The sequence below is a fragment of the Podarcis liolepis genome (genome assembly GCF_965112155.1).
Source record: "Podarcis liolepis genome assembly, chromosome: 13".
In the NCBI taxonomy this organism is placed as follows: domain Eukaryota; kingdom Metazoa; phylum Chordata; class Lepidosauria; order Squamata; family Lacertidae; genus Podarcis; species Podarcis liolepis.
Genome location: NC_139573.1, coordinates 28,950,224 through 28,977,781, shown reverse-complemented (window position 1 = coordinate 28,977,781; position 27,558 = coordinate 28,950,224). Strand labels below are relative to the sequence as shown.

Genomic DNA, 27,558 nt, shown 5'->3' with positions numbered 1-27,558 from the left:
GAGAGCTGGGATAGACTTCCTTGGCTACCTCTCTAGGTCTCCTTTTACATGGAATCAGAGACACTTTGTTGTCACTCCTCCATCTGTTTCCAGCCCCACCAATAGCTGCAACATGATGGGGATGGGAGAATGCTGAGTGGCGGAGCCTTGAAGGTGGAGGACAGATCTGGGGACTGAGATGAGAATTGTTAGGGGAGAAGTGGTACAAGGCCCCAGTGCTTGTGGTTCTCAGATCTCCAGCCTTTTCTTCTTCCCCCCTTTAAAATAACTTTTTTTTTAAAGTTGTGGGGGTTTTTTTACGTTCCTTACAGGTGCATTGCTGATGAAGCCCCTGCCATCCAACCATCTTAATTTACCCAGAGCAATATATATGTGATATTATTCTTGCTTCCTCATCTTTGTGAGTTCAGCAGAGTGCATCCCTTTAAAAGGGAGTTCAGCAGAGTGCAGTTTAAAAGGGAAGCTTAGATAGGCTAGTTTTAGCTTTTTAGTTTAAGTAATCCAGGATGCTTTAAGGCAGACTGGATTCTCCTGGTATTTCCCCGTTTTCTCCCCATTAAAACAATAACCACGCAGACAGTCTTGTAAAAGGTGAAAAAAATAACATTTACTCACTCAGAATACTTGTTGAAGAGTAACAGGTACAGCAGCTTTCTTCCATCAGGCTTAAAATGGTCATCTAGTTACAAGGACATAATTCAGTCTAATTTAAATTGTAATCTGAGCTGTGGCTCAGACTTAGCAGATGTTCTCGCATGGCTGGAATGATGGTGAAAGAGCAAAGAGGAAGTGCCTATACACTCCCCCTGATGGGGCACAGTGGGTGCGTCTCTCAGAGTTCTCTCTAGGAAACTTACAGGAAGAAACTCTGAGGGCTTCAGCTCCTGTCATGTGCCTGTCTAGCAAACATGCATTGTCGGTTTGGCTGCATTGTAAATATCTTAATATCCAAACTTAATAGTTCTTAATAGCCCTGCCCCTCCCTTTGGACAGTAACTTTTCAACGCTGGTTCTAGGTTCGTGTGGGCCTTAGGGCAATAGAGCAGCACCAAAGGAACATAGGAAACCACCTTCTGCTGAGTTGGGTCCCTCTAGCTCACTGTTGTCAAACACTGACTGCTGGTAGGTCTCCAAGACCCATCTGGAAATGCCATGAATTGAACCTCAGACCTTCTGCATGCACAGAAGATGCTCTGCCACTGAACTGCGGCCCCTTCCCAACTTTCTCTTTTTTGAGGCCTGATTTTCCAACCACACCACTCATTCCCTCTCCTGAGAGGGCCCCTGGACCTCTGCCCTCATGGCACCACTGGGAGCTGCACACAAGCCTGGAACTTACCCTGCCATTCAGCAAGGAGAAGCAGCTGCCAGAGGTGGCCAATCTGGTGTCCCCTTAAAGGGCAGCAGAGTCAGAGATTGATAGATCTGGACTTGGGCGGGGGGGGGGGGGAGGCGTGGGATTCACTCCGGAGACATTCTCCTGCACAAGACCCAATGAAATGAAGAGTTGGGTGGGTGGGGACTGTGCCATATCCCGGCTGGCTCTTCTCAGTCTGGCCTGTGCCAGAGGATTCCCCAGTGGATTACATGCTTGTTCCATTGAATAATGGAGGGACGTCCCTTGGGATGGCTCACCGTTGCCCACCCAGATGAAGTAAAAGACAGAGCCCATGGCTCAGAAGCAACCCCGAAACCCCTGACTCCCTTTGGTAAACAAAAGGACACTACTTGATGGCCCCCCACTGAAAAATAACCATAATAACTGGGGGAGGTTGAGAAGTGGCCCTTGCAAAAGATTGATTTGCTGGGTGGGCCAGAGGACAGACCCTCTGCTGCTGCTGCTAGAGAGGGGGGGGGGGTGTGTGCAGAGAGGGAATGGGGGAGGGAAGAGGGATGGGGAGATTCTTTTGACATAAGGTCTCTAACATCCCTTCCTCCTGGGTGATTTTACAACCAGCCACATAAAGGTACACTCCAAATATCCTCCTTCCTTCCCTATTCCCCCCCCTTCTATTGTTTCCAACCCCTTAGCTGTCGTCCCCCCCCCCCACCCCATCTATCTCGCTTCATCTTGTCAGGGCTGCGTAGATCTGATCTGTCTGGGGCTGGGTCTTTTCTTTCCCTCGTTCGTTCGTTCTTTCTTTCCTTCCTTCCTTCTCCCTCTTTCTTTCTTTCTTAAGAGTAGGGAGTGACAGATGGCGGGCCCGCTTTCCCCCGAGAGCGAGATCTCCCTACTTGCGAGCGCATGTCAATCACCGCAGCTCATGTGATAACTCCAGCGGATGACGTGCCAGCCATATGGTCTGGCATCAGAGTTGGTACCCCCTCTGCCTGCGCGAAGCGTGCCACTTCCCTCCTCCTTTTGGATAAGACACTGAAGGAGACGGGGTGGACCTCAAGGAGCCTGTGACTCTCTTTTTTTCCTCTCTCTCTCTCTCTTCCTCTTCTTCCTCCCCTCTAATTCTCCCCCCCCCCCTTACTCCCAAAAGATGCGGGGTCCGAGGACTTGAAGATTCCTCCGCTCAGCTTTGGAGGTAAGTTATGTAAGGAAGAGAGAGCGGGGCAGAAACTTGAAAGGATGGGGTCACGCAACTTGCCTCCCCACCCCACCCCCGGCCACCTTCTTGGATCTCTCCCGCACTACAGATCTTATCTCTCTTTCTATCGACGCCCCCCCCCCTTCTGCGCACACACAATTTATTTGTATCTTTGGGGGAAGAATGGCTAGAGAGGGGGATGCGCGCGGGGGTGGGGTGGAATAAGCTATCTCTAGGCAAGATTTTTTTTATAGATCCAAAATCGCTTATGTAGCAAAGATCGGTTTTGCATGAGATGTGTGTGTGTGTTTTTAAATAGATCTCAGCAGCCTTTGTGGCACGTTCAAAGATAGAATTTAAAAAATAAGAATAAGAATCAAGCAGAGATCTGAGCAGACGATCCGGTGAAATACAATTTTCCAATTGTATTTAAAAATAATAATAATAGAAAGAAAACCCGTGCAGCCTTATCATTGAATCGAAGCTGTAGCACTTATCGTAGTGAACGGCACTCTCTTCAGCTCATCTACGGAGCTGTTGGTTTTTAGCTTGAGGGGGTTTTTTAGGAGTGGGTGCGTGTGTTGGGTGATCTTTCCCCATTCTTCTTCTTCCTCCTCTTTTTTGTGAAAACTGGCTCCCACCCCTCCCTAAGCAAAACACAGCGAGGGCAAATGCTCGCACAGGAACTGCCAAGCGACCCCTCGGTTCCTCGTAGTTTTGGAGCAAAAGGCTCCCTAGGAAAATGGTATTCAGCGGGGTCTGCATGTGGGCTAATGGAGCCAGTGTAGGGAGGGAGACAGGCGGAAAGCAGGAGCGACTGGAACCGGGTGGGATCTAGCGATTCTGCAAAAGCATCGAGTAGCTCAGGGAGCTTAATAATAATAATAATAATAATAATAATAATAATAATAATAATAATCAAATTAATTGATTGAATGATCGATCAACGTGTTATATACCCAGAATGTTCTTTTAGAGGTTTAGGTACGAAACCATTCCCTGAAAAAGAAAGAGTGTTGGCAGGACTCGAACAGTTTAAACAAAAACAGGACGGGGGAAAATTGACAGGAACGAGAAGTTATGAGGGTTGGGATGTGATGGAGGAACGCGAGGATGGGGGTGGCTGGGGGCAGCGGGATGCAAAGTTCCAAATTCTAACATTTCGTTCTAATATTAACATTAACGTTGATTTAAAAAAGAAAAAAGAAAACCACCCAGAAATTGCGCTGGACCATTGGGTTATCAAGCTTCGGGTGGGATGGGACGGAGAAACCGGAGAGAAAAGTTAGAGATTTCGCTTGGCATTCTCTAGATCTCCGCCTCAAAGCTCTCCAGAGATATAAACAGAGGCAGGCTAGCTGGAAGAGATCGACGTATATATACGAGCCGGGGAGGCAGAGGAGATGGGGCGTAGAGATTTTAAATTCCCTTGAAGATGATCGCATAAACATGAACCTTAAATTAAAACAAAAACAAATAAACAGCCCCGTAAAGAAATCGGAGAAAATATCCACTACATTTCAACAACAACAAAACGAAAGGGTGTGTGTGAGAGAGAGAGAGAGAGAGGGAGGGAGGGAGGGAGGGAGGGAGGGAGGGAGGGAGAGAGAGAGACAGAGACTGTCTGTAATGAACCGGATCTATCAGAAATATTGCACCAATTCCGCAGCAAAGCAATGGAGACACCAATTAATTTTAATCACACTTTAAAACGAGTCAATTGCTTTTATGGAGGGAAGGGGGGAGCGCGGTTTCAGGCCAGTTCTAAGCCGCTCTCCCATCCCCTCCTCCTCCTACAAAAGCTCTGCTTAAATTAGACTCCCGTTAAAAGTATGGGTGGGAGTGGGGAGGGAGCGGGAGATTTTGTCTCTGATCGAGCGGAAGGTAACCAGGATTATTTTGACGAGAGCCGCTGCACGTACTTCGAAGCAGAACGTTTGGGAGAAGTGTGCAATAAAAAGGTTGAGTCAGGCTTTAAGAAGTGCCCTATCTTATTATGATCTGGGGGGTGCAGAGGAGTGAAAATGCAGAAGTTAGGGGGGGGGCTAAAGGCCAGAACCCTACGGCTTCCTTCTCTAAAACACGCTCTGGAATGTTTAGAGAATCGTCAGCGCGTCGGATCCGGATGGGGATCACGGTTAATCGATTTGATCCATTTTTAAAAGAAAAGAAAAACAGGACTTCAAAGAACAAATTATGGGGTTCGAGAACAAATGCAGAACCGTGAAAGGGGTGGGTGGCTGGCTCTTAAGCACGTCCAAAGAACAGATTCCACCCAGCCATCCCGGAAGAGCCACTTGGCATGTTCCAATGACAGCGCAAAGGCATACCGGTATATTTTGGGAGGCGACGCTCTGCACATCCTTGCAGATCGTAGGCAAAAGTTATGTTATTTTGCTTGGGGAGGGAAGGCCCGTTCAGTCTTGAATGGGATGGGAAATCGACCCATGCCTTGGTAGTCCTAATGTGCTTGAAACCGTGGACCAGCCAAGGTTGCTCCGGCTTTAGGATGAAGTTCCAACAGTCCGGAATAGTTTGGATGACGCGCGTGCTTAGAGTTAGGGCTGCTGAGGCTCTGAAAGAAACTTGTCCTCTTATTTCTCGTTTCCATTCTTCTGTCCCTTCCCTCCCCCCCCCACCCTCTGTGTGCGTCCCCCCCATCCCCTCCCTCCCTCCGTCCTCCCCCTCCCCGCCCCCATGTCACCTCTGCAGCCACCATGTTGACGCGACTCTTCAGCGAGCCCAGCCTGATCCCAGAAGTTCAGAAATTCTCCAGCTGGGCAGACGACTGCGACGACGACGACGACGAGGACGACGAGGCCAGCGATAAAGATGAGCGGAAGGGCAAGAGCTGCCCTCTCCAGGACGAGCAGACCGACGGGGAGGCCAAAGACGACCACGACTTAGGGGGCGAGGAGGAGGAGGAAGAAGAAGAAGAAGAAGGGGTCGAGGAGGCGGAAGGGGATCGCCCCAAGAAACGGGGCCCCAAAAAGAGGAAGATGACCAAGGCCCGGCTGGAGCGCTCCAAGTTGAGGCGCCAAAAAGCCAACGCCCGCGAGAGGAACCGCATGCACGACCTGAACGCCGCCTTGGACAACCTCCGCAAGGTGGTGCCTTGCTACTCCAAGACTCAGAAGCTGTCTAAGATCGAGACGCTGAGGCTGGCCAAGAACTACATCTGGGCCCTGTCGGAGATCTTGCGCTCGGGCAAGAGGCCGGACTTGGTGTCCTACGTACAGACTTTGTGCAAAGGCTTGTCTCAGCCCACCACCAACTTGGTGGCGGGCTGCCTGCAGCTCAACTCGAGGAATTTCCTGACCGAGCAAGGCCAGGAGGCCGGCAGGTACCACGGGCCCAACTCCACCTTTGCCATGCACCCTTACACCTACCAGTGCTCGCGGCTCTCCGGCGCGCAGTGCGCTTCCAGCACCATGGCTAGCTCCCACGCCCTGCGGACGCACGCCTACTGCGCCACCTACGAGTCGCTCTATGGGAACGCGTCGCCAGACTACAATAGCTCGGAATACGACGGGCCCCTGAGCCCTCCTTTGTGCGTGAACGGGAATTTCTCCCTCAAGCAAGACTCTTCCCCAGACCACGAGAAAAACTACCACTATTCTATGCACTACTCCGCCCTCCCGAGTTCTCGCCCGTCCGGCCACAATTTGGTCTTCGGGTCTTCTGGGATGCGCAGCGGCGTCCACTCGGAGAACGTTTTGCCTTATGAGATGCACCTCCACCACGACAGAGGTCCCATGTACGAGGAGCTCAATGCTTTTTTCCATAATTAACGACTCCTCCCGCCTTTGGGCTCCCCTTCTGGTTCCACGCCTAACCAGGGCCACCTGTAGATCCCCAGTGGGTTGCGTTCGCGAAAGGGATAGGCGTGTGTGTGGTTCTGTGCGCGCGTGTGGGCGATTTTTATTTGGGGTGGGGGGCAACGGTCCTTGGCCTTCTCGAAGCCCCTGCTCGCCTCTTCCCGAGAGCTGCAACTTTGCATTCAACTGTGAGCCACTTTCCCTCGCAGTTAGAGAGAACTAATCTAAATAACTATAATAATATTAACAACAACAACAATAACACCCATCCCCATCCCTAAACCTATTGAGCCGGGCGTACTTGTTTCAAAGCAGCGTGTGGAAGGCGGGTTCAGCCCGATCTACAAGACACTTAGGCCGAAGCCACGGACTTGACTCACTTCGAATCCGCTGGGATTCGACGGGGTCGATTCTGTTTGAAGTCAATGGTCTTCGGCTTAAATGAGGAGTCGACGGAGCTGATGAAGCGCCCTGTTTCCTATGGGACTCCTTACTTGACTGGGAGTTGGGGTGTAAACCGGATCTGAGACCTGGTCTCCTCCTCTGCCCCAATTACTAATAAAAGAAATCTGGTGCAATATATGCTCTAATGCAATTTTATATATATGAGAAAGCAAACTATATAGCTTCGTGGACTGTTTAGCTGAGGTCTTGACTATCTAGAAAGGAGGGTTTTAGATCCAAATCGGAAGTGCTATTAAGGAAGGGGGGAAACATCAAATTTATAGGGAGTGTGTGTGAGGGGGAGCCAAAGGTTCGCCCCACCTTAAGCGATTGCCTATATTGAGCAATGCTCAATATAGGCATTTAATCTAGAGACCAGAATGGCTGTAGAGCGAAATAATTCAGTACAGGGCAGGAGATGGTGGGGGGGGGAGGGGGGCTTTCCATCATTCCAGCAATTGATTCAAGAATTCCCCGAAAGTTTAATCTATTTAAGGACGTGCTTGTTTGTTTGTTTTTTAAAAATACGTTTGCAAACTTTAAGTCAGACTTTCGATGCAGTGAGAACTTTAAAAAAGCAATAAAGGGGCAAACAGATGATAAATATATTCTATCTTTATCTATGCAAGTAGGTACTGAAACTAGGGAAAAAGTTTTTAAAATGAAGGAAAAGGAAAACAAAAAGGAAAAATGAAAAACAACAACAACCAAGAATCCATATGAGATATTAAAAATATGGACCAACAAACTCGCTGAGGTTTAAAATCGAGCACTTTTTTGATTTGGGGGAAACGGACTGTGGTATGTTTCCCTGGTATTTAACAATCACTGACTTTTTGAAACCACCCTTGTAACCCCAAGTAACTTATTTTCCAAAATTCGTGTGTCATGCTGTTTTTTACCTGTTTTAAAAACGTTAATGAAAAAAAAAGTGGAAAAAAAGATTTTTATGAAATGACAAAAATGTTTTGTTATGCATGGATAGGAGGGGGAAACGCAAATATGCAAAATTTAAAGGTGATGTGAAAAATAACACTGATTATTATGCTTAATTCTTACGTTGGCTAGTTTTCCCCCCTCCCAATTAATAGTAACTCTTAATTTCTTTCTTTCTGTAATGCGTTTTTTGGGGGGGAGAAATACGTTTATGTAACAATACACCAGTATATAAATCTCTATATAAAAACCAACATCTTCGAAAGACTCAAACTGGTATATTTTTCCCCCAACAGAGTAATGATTCATTTCTCCTTCCTTTGATGACTTGCTTTACAGCCAGTGGGATATGTCAAAATATTGTCTCAGATTCCCGACCCCCAACCCCTTATTTTAATATGGCCCTGCATCACCTTTAAACATACCAGCATTTTTTAAAAAATAAATAAATAATCAAAAGCAAAAGGCACACATTGATATTGATTGATATTTTTTAAAACAAAACTCAACAACGTTTTACTAAAAAAACAACAAGACCAGAAAAGTTGTAGCGCAGATTGAAATGTCTATTGGACACCAGAAGTGCATTGTGTGTGCGCGTGTGTACATGTGTGTTTGGTTTCCTTAAGATGAATAAATATTTATGTCAAAATGATATCCTAAAGTCCAAAGGGGGAAAGGGGAGGGGGAGAGATTTTTCCAAGTCTTGTTTTAACAAAGGAGAGTTATTTTCTCTATTGTTTGTTTTGTTTGTTTGCGGCAAACTCTGTCTTGTTCGGTTCACACATTTTGGAGAGGACACTTTTGTAAGACGGGCTGCCTTTTCCGCGTCTGTCTGGCCTTCTAAAATCTCTCTTTCTCCCCCCCCCCCTCTAAATAATACTCATCAAAAGGTGAAGACCCTCTATGAATGGAAGATATATAACCCCTCCTCACCCCACACCGCGCCCCTATCACGAGCATCTTTGAAAAATCAGGAACACTAGGGAAAGGTTCCCTTGCAAACATTCTGTGTAGTTGTGGGGTTTGGGTTTTGTTTGTTCGTTTTTGGGGTTTTTTTTAATGCATGCATTGTTTAGGGGAAGAAGAAGAAGGGATAAAAAAAACAAAACAGAAAGGGGAGGGTGTGTGTGTCAAGCCCTGGTCTTCAATGGTATGTTTTAAGCATTAATTTGCAGATCTTTCCGGAAATGCATCCGAACACTTTTTGACAGGCTGAGAGCTGCGAGTCAGCTATGATCTTATTCAAACGTGTAATGAAGGAGCGTCCTAAGACGACAATTAATAAATATTAGATGTTTACTCCCTCAGGTTTGCTAGTTTACTTCAAACAAGTATATATATATATATATATATATATATGCGCGAGACCCCATTCTTTCATTGTAGCCAGACACGTTTCTCAAAGAAGAGGCGGGTGGGTGTAAACCCTGAACTGATTAAGATGGCTTCAAAGCATCCTTAGCTTGACAGTATGTCTTTGGAAGATCTACTTAAATATATATAAGAATTCTTCTTTCCCCTCACACACGCTGTTGGTTCTTTTTTTTTTTAACTTGGAAGGTGGGCGGAGATCTACTTCTCATTTTATAAAGACTAATGTGGTTTTCTTGTCTTGGACAGATGGCATTCCCCCTGCAACATTCCCTCCCTCTCTCTCACACACACACACACTTCCCTTCTGATCTCATAAGCAAGAGTAAATTCAAGACCAAAGTCTCTCAAAACTATTTACTGGGGTGAACGGTCTTTCCTGGTGAATCTACTATTATTTAGGACTTAAACAATCGATGGATAGCTAATTTTAATTGCTTAAGGGAGAGCTTATTTACAAGATAAGAAAACCGGAGCTTTAGGGAGCTGTCCCAAAGACGCGTGGTGCTGAACCGCAAGCTCCGCGGGGAAGCAACAACCACCAGTGCCCCTGATCTCCTTTTCTCCTGTCGAGGATTCTCGGAGAGGGTGAGCATCCGTTTATGGGTCCTGCAAAGTGGGCTACAAAATATAGGAAAGGGAAGCGTGTCTATTATCCTGCAAGCAGGAGGCAAAAGTTAGGACAGGCGGGGCCAGAGCGGAGATTCTAACCTGGATAACCAACAGGGTGGTTGCTTTTGGTGGATGTGAATGGGACCCGGTCTATATCAGTGTAGATTTGGTCGATTTCGAGAGTAGAAAAAATGGGGGGGGGGAGAGATATTTGGAATTCTGGTGCCCCCTTAGATTCATCACAGACTGATAAACACTCGCACAAACTTTTGTCCTTCCATTGAGTCCAATGAACAGTGGCCCAAAGCTATACAAGGAACATCACAAAAAGACGTTGACGGGAATTTTGGCTCTCATCATCCTCTTCTTTATCGCCATCATCTCTCTGTACTTGCCCAGCAAAGTACTTACTCTGGAATCCCTCTATTATATAGTAGGCCTGACTTGGAGGCACTCTGCGCTTCCTTCCCGCGCCTTGATATCCAAGAAGTTCGCGATTTTCCCCATCTGCTGCCTTCAGCAAAGCTGCCCCCCCCCCCCAGGGGACCCGAAGATGGCTTATGATGGAAGCTTAGTTTTGGATGTCCCTTGACACCCCGGGCCAAAGCCCAGCACGCAGAAGTAGGAGCTCCTTGGCATCCACGGAAGACGTTTCTCTCCACCGCTTGCTGATGGCCTTGGCAGAACCGCGCCATCTGAAAAAGTCAAAGATCGCAACTTTTTGAAGGATTACACTAAGGCGGTTTGTTTGTGCTTCTTTCACACATACACTTATTTATACACATAAGTACTTTAGCATGAGCCGGAAGTCAGTGAACTGTAGCTTTTGAGCAACTTACTTCCGGGAAGTTGCGTTACCCTTCCTTCCTTCCTTTCCCCACAATTCTCATTCCTTTCATCCTACCCATTTCCCCTCCTGTCTCTCTTCCTCCGTCAGCCCCGCTTCCTTCTTTTCTTTAACAAACAGGTGTAATTTTACCTGGGTGCGGTCCCTCCAACCTCCCCACCCCCACACACCTAGATATGTTCCGACCCCCCAGCCCCATCCTCCCATTCCAGTTTGACAGCGGGCAAACACTCGCCTAATCCTTGCTCTTTCCGCACCTGAACTCACCAGGTACCACTTCTCTAAGCCTCAGCTGCCTTTCTCCCTAGCAACCCCGAAGAGGGAGGCGAGTCTCTGCGCTGCTCACCTCTCCAAACGCCTGCAGGCTTCGACTCACAGGTGGGCGTCCGTCAGGCAAGCGATCAAAGCCTCTTGTCCCACAAGGTCAGCGTTTCGCTGTAGCTCCATCGGATATTCGGGGCTGGGCTGAAGCAGACTGTGCCCCCCGCGCCAACCCAATCCACAACTCAGTTTTCCTTGAAGCCACCGCTCTGGGGCTGATCTGGGGACTGAATCGGATTCAAATCAGCGTTCTTCTCTTTAGCCGCTTGCAAATCGGCCTGAAATCCCACTTCTGCTTAGCTAAGGTCTGGATTTGTATTTTCTCCCTGGGCAAGGCACACCGGGCTGCAGCTTCCATTGGGAATATAATGGCTGCAACAGTTAACCGGTTTCCAGCCGGCTTGAATCAGCACGCGGGAGTCCTTACACCTGAAACTGCGAATCATATCTATGATTGTACCACCTCTGGTACAAGCAGCATATAGAATTTTTGCTTCCCCACCTTCCTGTGGTTTTCTAGAGGCTTACACATTTGTTCAAGAGGACCACAGAACCAATACTTTACGGCAACACGCGCGACAGCATTTCTGCCATTTCGGTAGCCTTTGTGAACAGCCGCATCCGGGTTTTGAGCTGCTCGGTGAACCGATTCAAACGGTGCAAAGGAATGATGTTCCTGCTGCAACCCTGCTCATCTTGCATTCGGGAGAATGGGTCTCTCTCTCTCTCTCTCTCTCTCTCACACACACACACACACACACACACACACACACACACAAGTTCTCCTTAAGTCGCCACATTTGCGGATAACACTCGCACAGTCACACGTGCAATTATTGTTTATTGTTCCCATGACTTTTTCGCAGGCGAGGAAACACCCGGTGTCCGGGTTTCTGTACTGCTCAGCTAAGAGATCTCTAGCACTTGACTTCCTGAGTTTTGTTTTGTTCAGTCCAGTTTCTGCCTTGCCGGGGAGCAAGGGTCAGATTCCTCCCCCTTTCCCCCCAAATCTCCACATCCCTACATTCTTTGCTCACGAGGAACGGAGCAACCCAACACACGCACGTGCTGTTTTCAAAATGATCACTGTAAAAAGGCCCCACGGACTCATCTGTTTTCTGCTCTCACCTGCATGGGAAATACTGTATCGGAATGTCCAGAGACCAAGCGGAAGGAAAAGCCCATCAAAAGCAGAGACTGACTTCAACATTTCCAAAAGTTTAGGGTTCCCCATTTGGAGTACACAACTACACACGGGTATGTGAATATATGAGCCATCATATGTAATCAGACACGTGTTCCCATCCCCGTGGGAAACCTTTCCTGGGAAGCGGAGGTTGGTCTCCCTAGTTGGCACGCACCCATTCCCCACAAGCCCAAAGAGACGCGTGTCTGATCTTCACATCTGAAGGCGATACCGGTGTGAGTGCGTACCTGCACTTTCTCCTCTGCCGGTAGGTATAGGAAGAGTAGGTCCCTAGCTATGTTTACTGGGCAGTAAATTCCACCTGGACTTTAAAATGCTGAAGCCACGGAGGCAATATGGTCACAGGTACAAAATATAGAGGTCTTCCCCTCCATGGTGTGAGCTGCTTCTAGGTAACAGCCTAGCTTGTGTATGTGTGCGTGTGTGTTTATACGCATTTGTATGGGCAGACTAAAGGCTTGCTCTATCAGTTCTGTTATGACTATAAAGAATAATATAAAATGGAAACCCCCAAAACCCAGATCCACCAACCGGAGCCTGGTGCAAAATACATCCTCTTAGCCTTAGGATCAAAGAATTCTGGGGCCAGGAATTTGTTCAGAGAAACCGACCTGAAGGGAGCTCACCGTCTATCCAAATAAGGATCCACTCTCTGGTTAGCCCAAGCTTGCTTCATTTCAGAGGCATAATTTAGCTGGAGTCATTTTATTGCTGGTGTTGCAAAAGAATTGGGAGATCCTTGCCGATCTATTGCAAATCACCTAGTAAATCGAGATTCACCCTCTCCCGATCTGATTTGTATCTACAGTATACCTATAATATTGTTCATTATGCGAATATGAACATATATGGGAACGTCCTCCCCGGCACTGAATGTACATCTCAGGCACAGACACCTTATGTCCGTTACATTGTCCGAAGGATGTGTGCGGGCGGCCTCATCTCTCACCGCTCTTGGCCAATTCACACGTGCTTCCACGTCACTTGGTTCCTCGGCATGAACGTGTGAGCCGCCTCAATCGACAGCCATTGCTTCGGGAGTTCTGTTAGACCTCTCGGTGTTGGTGTTAGCGAGTTGTGATGGTCCACAATACACACACAAGCAAGTCTCCCTTTTTGATGCTGACACACAGACGCACGCTAATGACTCAGGCCCTTAGAATTCTTCGCTGAATGTTTCAAAGGAAAAGCGTGGGATCTGGGGTAGACACTGCCGATCTGGACATTCTCTGTCCAGGTATGACTCTGCGATGGCTTCTTCAGAGGACGGCGTCATTCCTTGGTGCTGGAGCAACCGGGGATTGACAGGTGCTCGCCAGCAGACCCTGAGCACCAGACTCAGGCTACTATTTCATGCCACCGCACAGGGGTGCCAACTTGAATAAAATATTGGAGGGGGGCAGGTAAGCATAACCAATAACGCACAATTTGCACACACACAATTTGAATGGGAATGCCTATCTGCTTTGGGGGAGCGGCCCCCTCAAATATTTTATGGGGGCTTCAGCCCCTAGGAGTTGGCTTCCGTGCCACAGATTCCGCACCACCAGTAATTTACACATGGTTTACACATTTACACATTCGCAACCATTAAGGGTAGGAGAAGGGTCCCTAGCATCAACTTGTGTGCCCGGCACTGTATGAAATATCCAACCACGTGGCTTCTCCTGCTGTCAGATCTGTACATGATTAGACCAGGCGGGGAAAGATCAGGGAAGGGCAACTGAGAAATCCGGGTTAATGTGCTTTTATAGGGGAACTGAAGCCTGGACGAGAACAGGATGCGCGCAGCCCTGAGAGAAGAAATCTGGAGCGTAAATGCGATTTCATGGCAACAATCAGTGCACACCTTATATAGTTTTTTCTCCACGAAGGTGTGGAAAGAGAGAGAGAGAAGAGGACACCATTTATAATTGCTGCATTGGATTAAGAGATTCAAAGCGACTGGTTACTTCTCTCGACAGTCCCACAAAGAGATGAGATAGATCTGTGCATCTTCTAGGAAGGAAGGAAAAAGACGGAAAAGGGTAAACAACACACGGAAGTTGTTGGCTGAAGCTTGTTGCACACGCGGGGGGGGGGGGGAGGTAAGATACTCTTAGCACCACACGCTGTAAACTTCCCCCTTTTAGTTTAACCAATTAAAGTAGCGCGACTGCCTCGGAATATTTTTGAGTTCGGCGGGCGCGTATCTGTTCCGCGTGCGCCGCTGTGGTTGAAAGGTCGCCTCTTCCTTTTGCCAGCTCAGCTACCAGAAGCTCACCCTCCCGGTCTATTCCAAGCGCCTGGAGGACCCCATCGCCTGTCTTCTCCAGGTGGGGAAGGTGGGTGGGTCAGCCACGCGCCCTTCTCGGCCCTGAAGATTTTTCGTGTTGGCTCTTTACGCTTATTGTCAACGTCTCAGAATATCGATCTCGCATCACTTCTCTTTCCCAAAAGTAGGTCCACGGCCACCCGGCCCCACGTCCAGAGAAATAAATACTCCTTGCCACAGCATCCCTTCCTCATCCCTTCACGATCCTGCCTCTCCAGAGAGCCAGCCACTTCGGTGCCCCTGAAACAAGGCCAGAATCGCACCTTGCACTATTTGTAAGAATTTGCGCGCAGGTTGTCCGGAAATATGGGCTAGTAGGCATTGATATGTGTGTGCGTATCTATCTATCTATCTATCTATCTATCTATCTATCTATCTATCTATCTATCTGTGCCTGTCTATATCCTGGAAATAAATATGAGTCGCAGTGCAGTCCGGCAGACTTTTCGTCTTTTACAGAGAGGTGCAGCATTTTCCAGATTGGAGAGATGAATCCGCGACAGCTCAGCTGAGAAAATTTCTTGGTTTTGTTTTTTTCCTGGAGGCTGGGAAGAAGAGAGAAACGGAGAGGTGGATCATATCTTCTAACCGTATTTTTTAAAGTCCGTTTTGAGGCTTAGTCAATTACCAAACATTGGGTGCCCCCCCTTTAGTCACATTTTCAGCCCCTCCAAATGAGGATAAACCATAGATATCCGGGTTTCCTTAAGAGCGTTTGCAGGAGCACACAGATTTTTGAGAAAGAGGGTGTGTGTGTGTGTGTGTGTGTGTGTGTGTGTGTGCTCTATCGATAGCTGAAGCTAGCTTAGCTGGCATGCTTCTGGCTGGCAGTGCCAGCTTCCTGATTTCCGCAGTAGTAAAAGAGAGGCTCTCTATGGGGAGTTAGATGCCAGGCTGTTGTCTGTGCCAACTGCCAGCCAAGGGCCACTGAAGGGAAGTGGTTAGCTTGCTACAACTGAGTGTCGGACATCTGTTCACTCCAGAGCAGTTTTAAAGGGGAAGGCCCCCAGTATTAAAGGAAGGCAAATGTACACACACACACACACACACACAGAGAGAGAGAGAGAGAGAGAGAGAGAGAGAGAGAGAGGCTTGCTGAGGAGCAGGAAAACACACGGGCACAGGCAGGCACAGCATCCCCTGGCTAGCAAGGAATAAATATACTGGGCAGATAACAAGGTTCAGAGACGCTACAAACTCAATTTGGAGGTATATAATCGAGGAAAAGAAGGGTGTGCGCGTGAGAGAGAAGCGTGACTCTGCTTAAGGGGGTTATATGATTCATTCACTGAGCTTTCTAGAAGAAGAAAAATCCCGAAAAACTCTTTTTCACTGCCCACATCCAGGTTTTCAAAAGGAAGGAGCCGCCCCAGGATGGGGACATTTTTAAGCTAAACGAGGCAACGGGGGAACAGAGAAGAAAACTTGTCCAAAGATGGTCCCAGACATGTACTCAATTCCAATCCTACAACAGCTCTTGCTACCCGCGTTGGATTTCTGGCACTATGGTCCCGTTGCCCCCCAACTCCACTGGCATCTAGCACGCGCTGCCAAAGGGGCCCAGGAGGCAAATAGACTTCTGACAGAAGAGTAAATTTGCCACAAAGAGTCAGGGGAGCAAAAGGGAGGAAAAGAGGAAGAGGGAGGAAGTGAAGGGTTGGATAGGAAGGAGAAGAAAAATTATAGCTGGGTCAAAGCTCTCTAATGGAGGTGACGGAGAAAATGCTGGAGTATTTCTGGAGTAGAGGTTTGGAATAAGTGCATGGGCATATTAGAGAGAGAGAGAGAGAGAGAGAGAGAGAGAGAGAGAGAGAGAAATCCAGTCAGATGTAAAGAGTGCTTTATCGATTAGACGACATATAACAGATAAGCCCCGATTTCTTAACAGAGGCAAGCCAAAAAGACTACAGGGACGAAGTCCCCCGTCTCCGAGCCTGACGCTACAGGCGCTCTCCTCTTCTTTCCTCCGTCTGCGGTGGCGAGCCGGGAAAGTGGAGAACTATATATACCAGGCAGCGGACAACACCATACATTCAAAGCTCATTTTCAGCACTCCCCCTTCCCCAAAGATTCCTGGGAACTGTAGTTCAGCCCTCACGGAGCTACGATTCCCAGCACCCCCCAAAGAAACTACAGTTCCCAGAATTGTTTGGGGAAAACGCGCGGCGCTTTAGATGTGCCTTAATCGTGTAGGCAGCCTCACACCGTCTTCCCATTGCCCCTCTCCTCAATGTCTTGGGGGGAAAGGCCAAATTACGAACAGGGAAATCTAATTTCCTTTTTGTATTTTTTAAAAAATAAAGCCGGCCAATGTGCCAAGCGAACGACTGGCTCTCCCTAGACTTGCTGAAACCTATGTACTGTATTTCTGCTCCCCCCTTCCATTTTTTATTTGCACTGGAAATAAAATCCGCGCCTGAAAAGAATTTGCGTGGAGAAGTTTATTGGGAGGCGAGAGGCTCAACTGCAAATCCTCCCCCCCCTCCCAAACTGAGGGACCTTTCCCAATTTCTCTCCTGCACTCATTGCGTTTATTATTGTTTCCTTTCCAGAACCGGGGACGGGGGGGAGCAGGGACGGAGGGGAGCGAGAGAGACTCCAACGACATCAGCCATTCCTGCCAAGCGGCCCCATGCCTCCCTCTTTGCCCAGTGGCCAGGCGGATGCCAGGCTAAGCAGAAGGGTGGGGGGGGGAGAGGGAGGCTGGGGAGGGTAGGAGGAGACCTTGCTTCAGTTTAAATTTCGTGGCATCTGTTCATTATTATACAGTGTAGATTTTTATATGGACAGCTAAATTAAAGACAGATTTCTGCCAGAATTGCAGATATCGTTTAAAAGAGAGAGGGAGAGACGGAATGGGGTGGGGGGGAGAGAGGGAAAGAAAAAGAAAAAGAAAGGAGGATTCAGAGCCGCTTAGTCTGATTTATTTCAGAGGTGGGTGGTTTGAGGCATAAAGCACGCAGGATAAAAATAATCTCATTGCATTTTCCCTGACCATTTTTAGAGGTTGACTAAGGTGCGTGCGCGCTCACTCTTGTGCGGGAGATATATCTGTATTAACACCTTGTTAACACAGTTCAGATCAGGGTGTGGGTCCGTGTGGGTCTGCATTCTCACACACTCATATATTACAGCGGAGGAGAAATCCATCCATCCATCCATCCATAATGGGCAAAATAATTCTACCGAGCCGATCTATTCGCCTATTCCTTTTTTTTTTTAATATGCTATCTTATTTTTTGGTGACTTTTAGATGGTCTGTCTATCAGACTGATTTATCAATTCCACGGTCTGCCCACCGATTCCATGGCAGTCTCCTAAGTCGCTAGACTATTTTATTCTATGATTTCATTCGTCTTTGATTTCCCCCTGTATTCTGACGGATCTCGTGTAGATTTCATTCTCTTCACTCATCTGTTACGCTGTTTTATGTGGCTGTATCCTTTAATTTTTCTCTCTCCCCCATCCACCCATTTGCACCCACCTCTCTCGCGACTGACAAAAGGTCAACTCCAAAGGCGCTTGGAAATATACGAGACGGGCCTGAAATCAACATTCCCCCAGTCAGTGCGCGGGAGCAGCGCACAGCGAGTTGCGAAAGGCGGTGATCTGGGTTCCAGATGAACCCTCTCCCTGCGAAGCTCATTGGCTGACCTTGAGCCAGTCATCATCTCTCACCTGAGCCTACCTGAGAGGGTCGTTGTGAGGAAGACAAATAGACACGTGCTGCCAGTCTAACCCCACTTGCCTGGGAGCAAGCCGCATTGAATTCTATAGGACTTACTTTTGAATAACATGACTAGTTAGGGCTGAGATCAGTGGCGTAGCGTGGGTTGTCAGCACCCGGGGCAAGGCAAGTAATTTGCGCCCCCTAACCCGTGGATTTGCGCCCCCTAACCCTAACCCCCAGATGTTGCTCCCGGTGCGGCCGGCCCCCCTGCACCCCCCACGCTACGCCACTGGCTGAGATGTAACTCAAATGAGTTGCATTGCTTCTTTTTACACACGTAGAGAAGCCCAGGAGCTTTCAGTGCCGGAGGCAGAAAATAAAAATGGACACACACATACACACACACGCTCCTGGCCAAAGCAGGATAATAAACTGAATAAATCGATCGTTTCCTGTGCTTTCATGGTACCCCAAAATATACTGCCAGTAATCATAGTCGATCCTGTGCAAGCAAACAGCTGCTGGGTGTTACAGATAGGGAAATAAAGAAATGCAGTTGACCTGCCTGATGAATTAACCTATAAGTTCCTTACGCTGAAAAATCTTCACACACACACATCCCAAAATGGGGAATGGGGTGAGGGAAGCGGAAGCCTACACACACACACACACACACACACACACACACACAGAGAGAGAGAGAGAGAGAGAGAGAGAGAGAGAGAGAGAGAGAGAGAGAGAGAGAGAGCAGGCTGTGGAAAGCAACAAGGGGAGATGGGCCCGTATCCCTTGATTGACATTTAAGAGAGACACGTTGAAGGCAGAGAGAAATGCAAATTTCACCTGGATAGAGGAAGGGGATGGAGGTAATTCCCCCAAGTCCTAAAACAGGATTAAACGTGGGCTGTCTTCTCCTCTTTTATTTTTTTACCCTTTCTCTGTTTCACGCACCCTTCCAATCTGACAGCCCCCTCCTCGAAAGAGTTAAAGTAGGGACATCTGTGTCTGCGAATTGTGGGGAATATCCGAACCTGCCAATGAGGGCTGGCATCAACCGTGTAACAAATGCTTGATACTTTGGAATGCCGAGTCGCTTGGCAGGTTTTGTGTTCACACACACACACACACACACACACACGCCCAGGGGACCTATTTGCGAAGAGATGCTCCCCTCACCCCCACAGTTCCTTCACTACCTATCTGGAATCTATTGGGGGGGGGCAGTGGGGGTTGCGCTTGGCCTCAGCCTGGCCGACCAACTTATCACCAAACGGGAGATCTCAGGCTATGAGAGGCTGACGCTTCTCCTTCAACCAGGGAAACTATGGTCAAGATAAGAAGCAGGGCGTGTTCTTAGAATGGTTCAAGACCCATAACTATATATCTGTCTGTCCACACGCACGTTAATGAACGCATTAACTAAAACCTACAGTGAAATGCTGAAGGAACTTTCTGAAAGCATCCAAGGGTCTTAGTAAATTTGTAGAATCGACAACAGAACCAAGAAGAATCCAGAGATGTGGATTCTGGGGGCGGAGGTGGAATCCGCCAGGAAATTGTGTTTGCCGGGTGAGATCTCCATTCGGTTCGGGAATAACCAGGGCACAGGCCATGGGCGTATCTGGGGCGCGGGGGGCCGGGCCGGGAGGAGTAAGTAAATAAATAGACTTAACTAACTGACCAACTGCATCTCAGACATCTCGGTTCTGCCCCCCCCCCCATAAAGCCTCGAATCCTGGCTAGGCCCATTGCAGAGGCCCCGGAGGAAGGTGGTCTCTAGTATCAAACTTCATCCAAAGACATTACCTCCAGGCATGTGCAGAGCGCCTTCCCTCGCCCACGGGAATTAAGTAACCCTCTCGGTCCAGTCTTTGGGGAGTCTATGGGGATAGTTTTTCAGGTCAGAGAAGAGGAGGCTTCGGGGCGGGGGAGGGCCTCCCCGGCGCGTCTTATTTTGGGAAAGAGACAGCGCGCGTCCACTTCCTCGCCTCTTTTTATTTTTCAGCCACCTACAATCCGCGCTTGAGAAAACGGACAGCGAACAGGGCGCGCCTTTATCCGCGAAACAACGGCTTCCTCTGCGGTGTAAGTTTGCCCTGCAGGGCAACCCGCCTGCCCTCCTTATGCGCCCAGAGACGTTTCTCTCCTGCGTTCCCTGCCAAGTTCTTCCTCCCCACTAGCCAGCCCATCTCTCTCTCTCTCCCCTCCATTTAACCATCTCACACGCGCCCAAAAAAGCTCTCCCTATCTATCTATTTATTAAAAAATGAAGGGGAGTGTGTTTTTGGGTGGGGAGACTGAGCCCAGGATCTGCCACTGGCCACGCTAGCCTTTTTATGTTTTTGTTTTTTTGCTAGCCAAAACCGCAGGCTGCGCTGCTTTCCTCTCCCCCACCCGCAGCCAAGAATACGAAGCTTCGCTCCAGGGGGATCTTGGTGCCATTCGGTGCCCGGTGCCAGCTGGGGGGAGGAGGGGGAAATCAGGGAGGGAGGGGGAGGGTACGGAGGGGGAGGGGAGCACTTCTGAAATTCCAGGACATCTGTTCGCTATATAAGATAGTGCTCTTGTTAAAAAAGGCCCTGGAACCTGTACAAGCCAGCAACCTCCCCTTGTCAATATCCCTGGAAAGGATGAAGGGGGATGGATTTTTTTTGGGGGGGGGGTCGGATTTTGGGGGTGGATATCTCGCCATGCACGTGGACACATCCTAGCCTTTCTTTATTTGCATTGATGGATCTCGAAATTCAGCCATTCCCATAGGGCTCCCTGGCCTTTTTGTGGGTTAAAAAAACAACAAAAAACAACACCACATATAGGCAGACACTCGGGCGCAGCCGCACCCCCCCCCCCCGTGCCCTTGCATAGGCGATGGAGTTGAGGCTGCCGGCCCGCTTCTTCCCTGGCAGAGCCACGATTCTGGCAAGCTCTCCCCTGCAAAGGTGAGAGGACAAGCCTGGCCGCCGCAGCCAGAATCAATTACTCCGCGCCCCTGTTATTACCCGCTTAATTTGGAGAAGGGCTGAAACGCGCGGACCGACGGACTGTTGCTTCGCAGCGCTGGGATTTGGGGTGTGTGCGCAGGGAGGAAGCGGCGGCGGCAGCCCCGGCCCAAGCTGGGGATGGAGGCGCCCAGGAACCTGGAGCGGGTGGGGAGAAGAAGAGCCGAGGCCCACGAGGCGCCTCGCCAAACTTCCTGGCGGCCACTTTGGACCCCCAGCCGGAGCTGCCGGAGTTAGACGGGAAGAATCCGCCTGGCGCCTCGCAGGCAGGCAGGAACAAAAACCAAGAAGGCCCTTCGGTCTCCCTCTCGCTTGCCTTTCCCACTGTCCTCCCTTTTCTCTTTCTCCCCCTTTCCCCGTCTTTCCATCTCGTTCCTTATTTACCCTCCCGCTCCTTCCTTCTCTTCCTGCCCTCCCCACTATTTTCATCCCTCTTTCCTTCTCCTGCTTTTCCCTTTTCCCTTAATTTTTTTATTTCCCTTTTCCAGTCCTCCCTGCTCCCTCCCTTTCCTTTTATTTTCTCCTCCCTCTCTTTTCCATTTCTCCTTTCTTTTCTTATATTTCTTCCTCCCTTTCCCTCTCTTTTCCCTTTCTCCTTCTTTTTATTTCCTCCCTCCCTCCCTTGTCATTTCCTCTTTCCTTTTCCTTCCTTTCCCCCTCCCTCCCTCCCTCCTTCCTTCCTTCCTTCCCTCCCTCCCTCCCCCTTTAACCCTAGTCTTCTCCTGGTCACCACAGAAAAAAAACCAACAATAGGGAAAAGTTACTTTTATCATTAGCAAGATTCAAGGATTTGCCCTGGCGATATGCGCCCACGGGAGAGAGGCGGTGGGGAGAAAGAAGTTGTCCCTGTGACGCCCCTTCTCTCCCCAAAGCAAAGACAAGCGCCTGTCCCTTGGAGGGCGAGGTCCCTGGGGCAGAAGAGAGGCAGCAGCCGGCCTTTCGGGCACGGAGCTTTGCATGTGGGCAGGACCAAGGCGCTGCTGGGTTGAGCCCGGGAGACGCTTTGCGCGCCGCTTCGCCGCCGCCGGGATTCGGGGGGCTCTTGGGCTCCTCCGTAGCTCGAAGGCCAAAGGGGGCGCGCTGATTCCAGGATACAAATCTGCGTCCCATCGTTTCTTTAGTGCCTGAACTCTCTCGGACAGAGCCAGGCAGAGGCAGAGGCAAAAGCAAAAGGCGCCGAGTCTTTAAAACACACCACCACCACACGCCAACGCTGGCAACGCTTTGACTGGGAGGGAGGGAAGAATCCCAAAGCTAATACCAACTTGCAAAATAATGGCCTATTAGGCCGCCCCTCTCTTCCTCCACTCCAATAATTTAAATACAAAAATTGGTGGATCTGATTCTTTCCTCTTCGCTTTTCTCCTTCCCTTCCTTCCTTCCGAAGAACTCGAGCATTCATCTTATTTTCTCGGGATAATAAGGGATCTCCGTATACGGGTCCTGCATTTCTCTTCCCGACCCTCCGCCTGAGCATACACGCGCGCACACAGAGATCTAGCCCCTCGCGAAGTGCGTGAGATTCCCAAGCTGCGGCCTGCCCGCGTTCTCGCACCAGACGCGCTTAGAGCGGGTCCGCGGAGCCAGGTGGCTTCCACCTGACCGACTCTCGCTCGCGAAGCTGCGTTTGGAAGTCCCTGCTAAATGGAGGTGGGGGTCGGGAGAAGCGCGAAGGATGAAAGTCGGGTCCTTCTGTTCACTCTGGTCCATTTCGTCGCGGACGTTATTAAGATCTCTGACAGCTTGACTCCTAAACATGCCAAGCTAGGAAGAACAAGCTGGTGTAGTTCAAAGAAGCGGGGCATATTTGGGAATATTGTGGGATGTGATCCACAAGTAGCAGTAAAGTACAACATTCTTTGTAATGCTAGAGTGGACATGCAAGGGAATGTCTGGTCCAGCCAGTGGAAACTTCCTGTTCTTCCTGGCCTGGAGCATCCTTCCTCTTGCATGTGACCAGTGGTGGGCGTGACCTTACCTGTCCAGGTAACAAAAGGATGAGTCACGCATCACTCCCTCCCTTTTTTCTCTTTCTCCTTTCGTCTGCTTCCAACTAGGACTGCTCTGTTGGCTTGCAGCCAACAGCAGCACAGGGATTGTGCCCCATATGGGGTAAATCCACATGTTGCTATTTGTAACTTTAATTCTTTAAGCCTGCCTTCAGGAATGATACTGTGTACTGAACGTGAGAAAACTTACTTTTTGTTGACTATGAATAGGATTGTGGTGTCTTTATTCTTTTAAGAGGGATTCAAGGGAACTTACCAGGAATGTACAATTCAGTCTGAGGCAGATTGAATTGCATAATAGTAAGAGGTTCTAACGAGCCTGCAACCAGCTTTTTGCTGTGCGTGACAAGGGGAACGTAACTCTGCTACATAAGGAACTTGCTAGTGCAAGTTAGGAAGGATATTAATAAACAATATACAGTGGATGGTTGGGTTGCGAACGTGATCCATGCGGGAGGCACATTCGCAACCAGCAGCGTTCGCAACCCACAGTGCCACGTCTGCGCACCTGTGGGTTGCAATTTGGCGCTTCTGCGCATGGGCGAGTGCCGTAACCTGGAAGTAACCCGTTCTGGTACTTCTGGGTTTCAGCACGTCCGTAACCCGAAAACGCGCAACCTGAAGTGTCTGTAACCTGAGGTATGACTGCATCCTCTCCTGCCACCCTCAACATTCCCATAAATATCTTGTAGGCAGGACCTGCCCACCCATGAGGCAAGGTGAGGCGACTGCCTCGGGCGGCAGGATCCAAAGGGGCAGCAGATGGAGGTCTTCATTCCTCCCTTGTTCCTGATGTGGATCTTCACTTGCCTCTTGTTCCCTGATAGAGAGTGGGGGATGCCATGTTGTGGTTTGCCTCAGGTGCCCAAATGTCTTGGGCCGGCCCTACTTTTAGGGACAGACTGGTGGTCCTTCCTTGAGCATCTTCAGGTGCCTCCCATAGACTTTAGGGTGTAGATTAAACAGGTCAATTAAGATGGAAGGAGGTGGTGGGTGAGTTGCACCAAAGAGCCTTCTTAAAGCACATACTGTAGCTACACCTTTCCAAGGTGTCCCCTGAGGGATCTTCTATACACAGGAAGGATCCGTTCTGAATTTTTTGGGGGAGGTGGGAGGACAAGGCAAGTCAAACCACAAACCACAAATAAGAGTCTCTGAAATGATCCGTGAGTATGAGCACAGGTTCCCCATCCCTTGCTTAGGGGGTGGGAATCCCAATAATTCAGTGGTTGTCAGGCATGGCAGAGCTTAATTTCTTCCCCCAACACGCAATTAGCCTATGGAATTCACTGCCTCATGATTTGCCATTGGCCATGAGCTGAGGCTGCAAACCCAAGGATAGCTTGGTTGGTTAGAGTGTGGTGCTGAGAACACCAAGGTTGTAGGTTTGAACCCTGTAAGGGACAGCTGCATATCCCCCGCAGTGCAGGGGGTTGGACTAGATGATCCTCAGGGTCACCTCCAACTCTATTATTCTAATCTTAACCCCACTTACCCAGGAGTAAGCCCCACTGAATTCCATGGGACTTCTTAGCAGACATGGTTCCTATCTATCTATCTATCTATCTATCTATCTATCTATCTATCTATCATCTATCTATCTATCTATCTATCTATCTATCTATCTATCTATCTATCCACAGAGGATGCAACTGTCAATGGCTATTAGCCATTGTAACTATGAGGAGAGCCCCCATGTTCAGGGGAAGTGTACCTGTGAGCACAACCAACGGGCCACCTCCCATTGTGGCTTTTTGTGAGGGTTTCTAGGGGCACCAGGCCAGCAGCTGAAGGAATTCAAATACTGGACTAGACAGGACCTTGGTCTGACCAGGGAAAGCCATTTTTATAAGATAGGAATATATATATAATCATAAGTATTGCCTATCTAGTGTATAATAGAAATGAAACACTTATGATAAAAAAAATTCCCATCTTATAAAAATGGCATTCCCTGACTACTCCGCAATAACTAATCTCCTTTGCTCCCAAAACTTGCTGGAACACAAGGGCTGATTCACACATGCCTGCAACATCACTCAGCATCCAGTTACTTACTTGCAGTCAAACACATCCATGGCATTGAAGTGAAAACCTTTGTGATGCAAATGGCGTTCAGCAATACAAGAACCTAGTGCTGGATTCCCCGTTGGCTATTTCACCCTCACAAGGCATCACATGCAACCATAGTTATCATGGAGAGGCGAGTGTAGATGCGCTTGTGTTTAAGGCAGGAACTGCTCTTGGTGGTTGTGGGCCACAGAGGAGTTTGATAAGCAATTTTAAATTAAAATAATAATAATTTTTAAAGAACAATTAGCTATTCCTCGGCCTTCAAAGTGGATGTGGCCTACAAATGTTAATATGTTGGCTGAAACCATTTCTGGAGTTTGCCTATTAATTAATTAGCAATTAAAATTAATCATTTCTTTGCCACTGTATACAATGATCCCAAGTGGGTCCATGAAGATGGTTTCAGTGGCTTCTACATTAGGACTCGGGCTCATAACTGGAGTTCAAGTGGAACTTTCTTTCTGTCTCAGAAGTTGTGGCTGGGATATCTGGGCTCCCTACTTACCCATCATGGTGATGGGACATAAATAGCTATGCCAAGGATTGGGGTGAGGGGGGTGAGGGATGGGGGGATTGGGACCTGTTCAGAGGTCTTATTCTGAGCTCTTTTTTGAAATACCGGAGTCTGGACCTGGCAATCTTAATTCTGTGTCCCTCCCTCTGTATTCTCCACATCCCTCTTCCTCCCTTCCGACACCCTCGTCCTCCATCCTTTCTATAAAAAAGGACCCAAAACATCTGAAAAAGCCTGAATTTTGCAAACAGAAGAAATTATACAAAACAAAACAAATACGAGCAATGTTTACATAATCTATTTTGGGTTGCATCATTCTTAGTTCCTTGGTGCAGATTTCAGTTTCTGGAGCCTCAGTCTATACAGTGAGGGTAGGAGAAAGAGAAGTTTGGGGAATGACATTGCTAGGTACATAAAGGACCTGGGGGCCATTGGCCCATGACATAAATTTGCATGTGATTACTGGATAAATAAAGATGATTTATTTATTTGATCTGTCAGTCACCCGACACAGGGAAGTCTCTGGGCCACTTACAATCAGGTTTAAAAACATTTCAAATTCTGCCCAGGTGAAGAAGAAAGTCTTAACCTGCCTCTGAAATGATATCAGTGTAGGCCCCAGGCAGGCCGCACTCAGGAGAGCATTCTACAGGTGACAGAGGTGTGCACAACTGAAAAGTCCCTCTCTCTTGTTTCTACTCTCTGAGCCTCTGTAGTTGACTCTCACCAGCACAGTGATTTGCAACCCATCCTGCTGTCCTATAAGCAAAGTTGTTATTGGTTGTTGTTGTTTTAAAAATAGAAAATAAAATCTGGGGCTCAATGAAAATGGTCTAGAGAGGCCATTGAACAAGACACCAGCATTAGAAGACCATCAATGTCACATCCGGCCCCTTCAGTTTCTGCATCCCTGAGTAAGGCTGTGTTAGATGCTATATACCTTTGAAGCATATTCTTTCCCTCAAAGAATTTTGGGCACTGTAGTTTGTTAAGGGTTGCTCGGAATTGTAACTAGGGTTGCCATATTTCAAAAAGTGAAAATCCAGACCCAAAATGCAAAATGACAAAAAAATAAAAATCAGTTTTGACATAGGTTGCCATACATCTGGATTTCCCATACATTGTTGTCTTCCAGCTATTTTTTAGGGGGCTGGGCCCCCTCAATGTTCAGAGGGTGTTCAGCTCTGCCCCTGGCTCCTCACAATGTTGCACAACATCGTGCATGTGACACCAGCACGTCAGGACATTGCACCGGGCCCTGCCAAACAACTTGAGAAGCTGGTGCCTTTGGTGGCTACTAGCCATGATGGCTCAGCTCTGCTTCTGTGGGAGGATGTGCAGCCAAAGTCACAAATGCATGATTGCTAGACAGTCACAAGAAGGGACAATGGCACCATGGAGTTTCAGAACCTGTATAGAGGGGACTCTATGATGTCATACCCCCAAACCTGGTAGGAGGATAAAGACAACGGGTTAATCCCTTCCTTCCTCCTGCTACTCATTCCCCCCCCCTTACCTGCAGGAGGGGAAGATGTATCTAGCAATCTCAGTTTTGAGCTAGACCATGAATATTTGTAACATTTAAAGATTATTGCCTGCCTGGTTTTAATCACTGTCACTGTTGAAACCTGGCAAGACTTTTGATGTGAGTAAATACTGTATTTTAAATGTTTACTTAACGGTCTGAGAGTGATTTCTTTGTTAAGAGGGAAACATTAAAAAGGGAGAAGATAATCCAAGTCTGCCTACAGCATCCTTCGATATTGTAATTGTTCTAGAAGGTTATGCAACCTTTGTCCTAATACAGGCGTGGCCAAACTTGGCCCTCCAGCTGTTTTGGGACAACAACTCCCATCATCCCTAGCTAACAGGACCAGTGGTCA

General features: G+C 48.4%; 1 protein-coding gene across 2 annotated transcripts; it reads left to right on the top strand.

Annotated features, from left to right (window-relative positions):
• The first annotated feature begins 2,201 nt into the window (after nucleotides 1–2,201).
• NEUROD2 (neuronal differentiation 2) lies at nucleotides 2,202–8,390 on the top strand. 2 transcript variants are annotated; one of them, XM_083472240.1, is made up of 2 exons: nucleotides 2,202–2,534; nucleotides 5,250–8,390. In XM_083472240.1, the coding sequence occupies exon 2, from the start codon at nucleotides 5,255–5,257 to the stop codon at nucleotides 6,326–6,328; it is 1,074 nt and encodes a 357-aa protein (XP_083328366.1). In that variant the 5' UTR covers nucleotides 2,202–2,534; nucleotides 5,250–5,254; the 3' UTR covers nucleotides 6,329–8,390. The 2 variants fall into 2 exon arrangements, with proteins under 2 accessions (XP_083328366.1, XP_083328367.1); XM_083472241.1 differs by lacking the exon at nucleotides 2,202–2,534 and adding an exon at nucleotides 3,461–4,498.
• The last annotated feature ends 19,168 nt before the right edge of the window (nucleotides 8,391–27,558 follow it).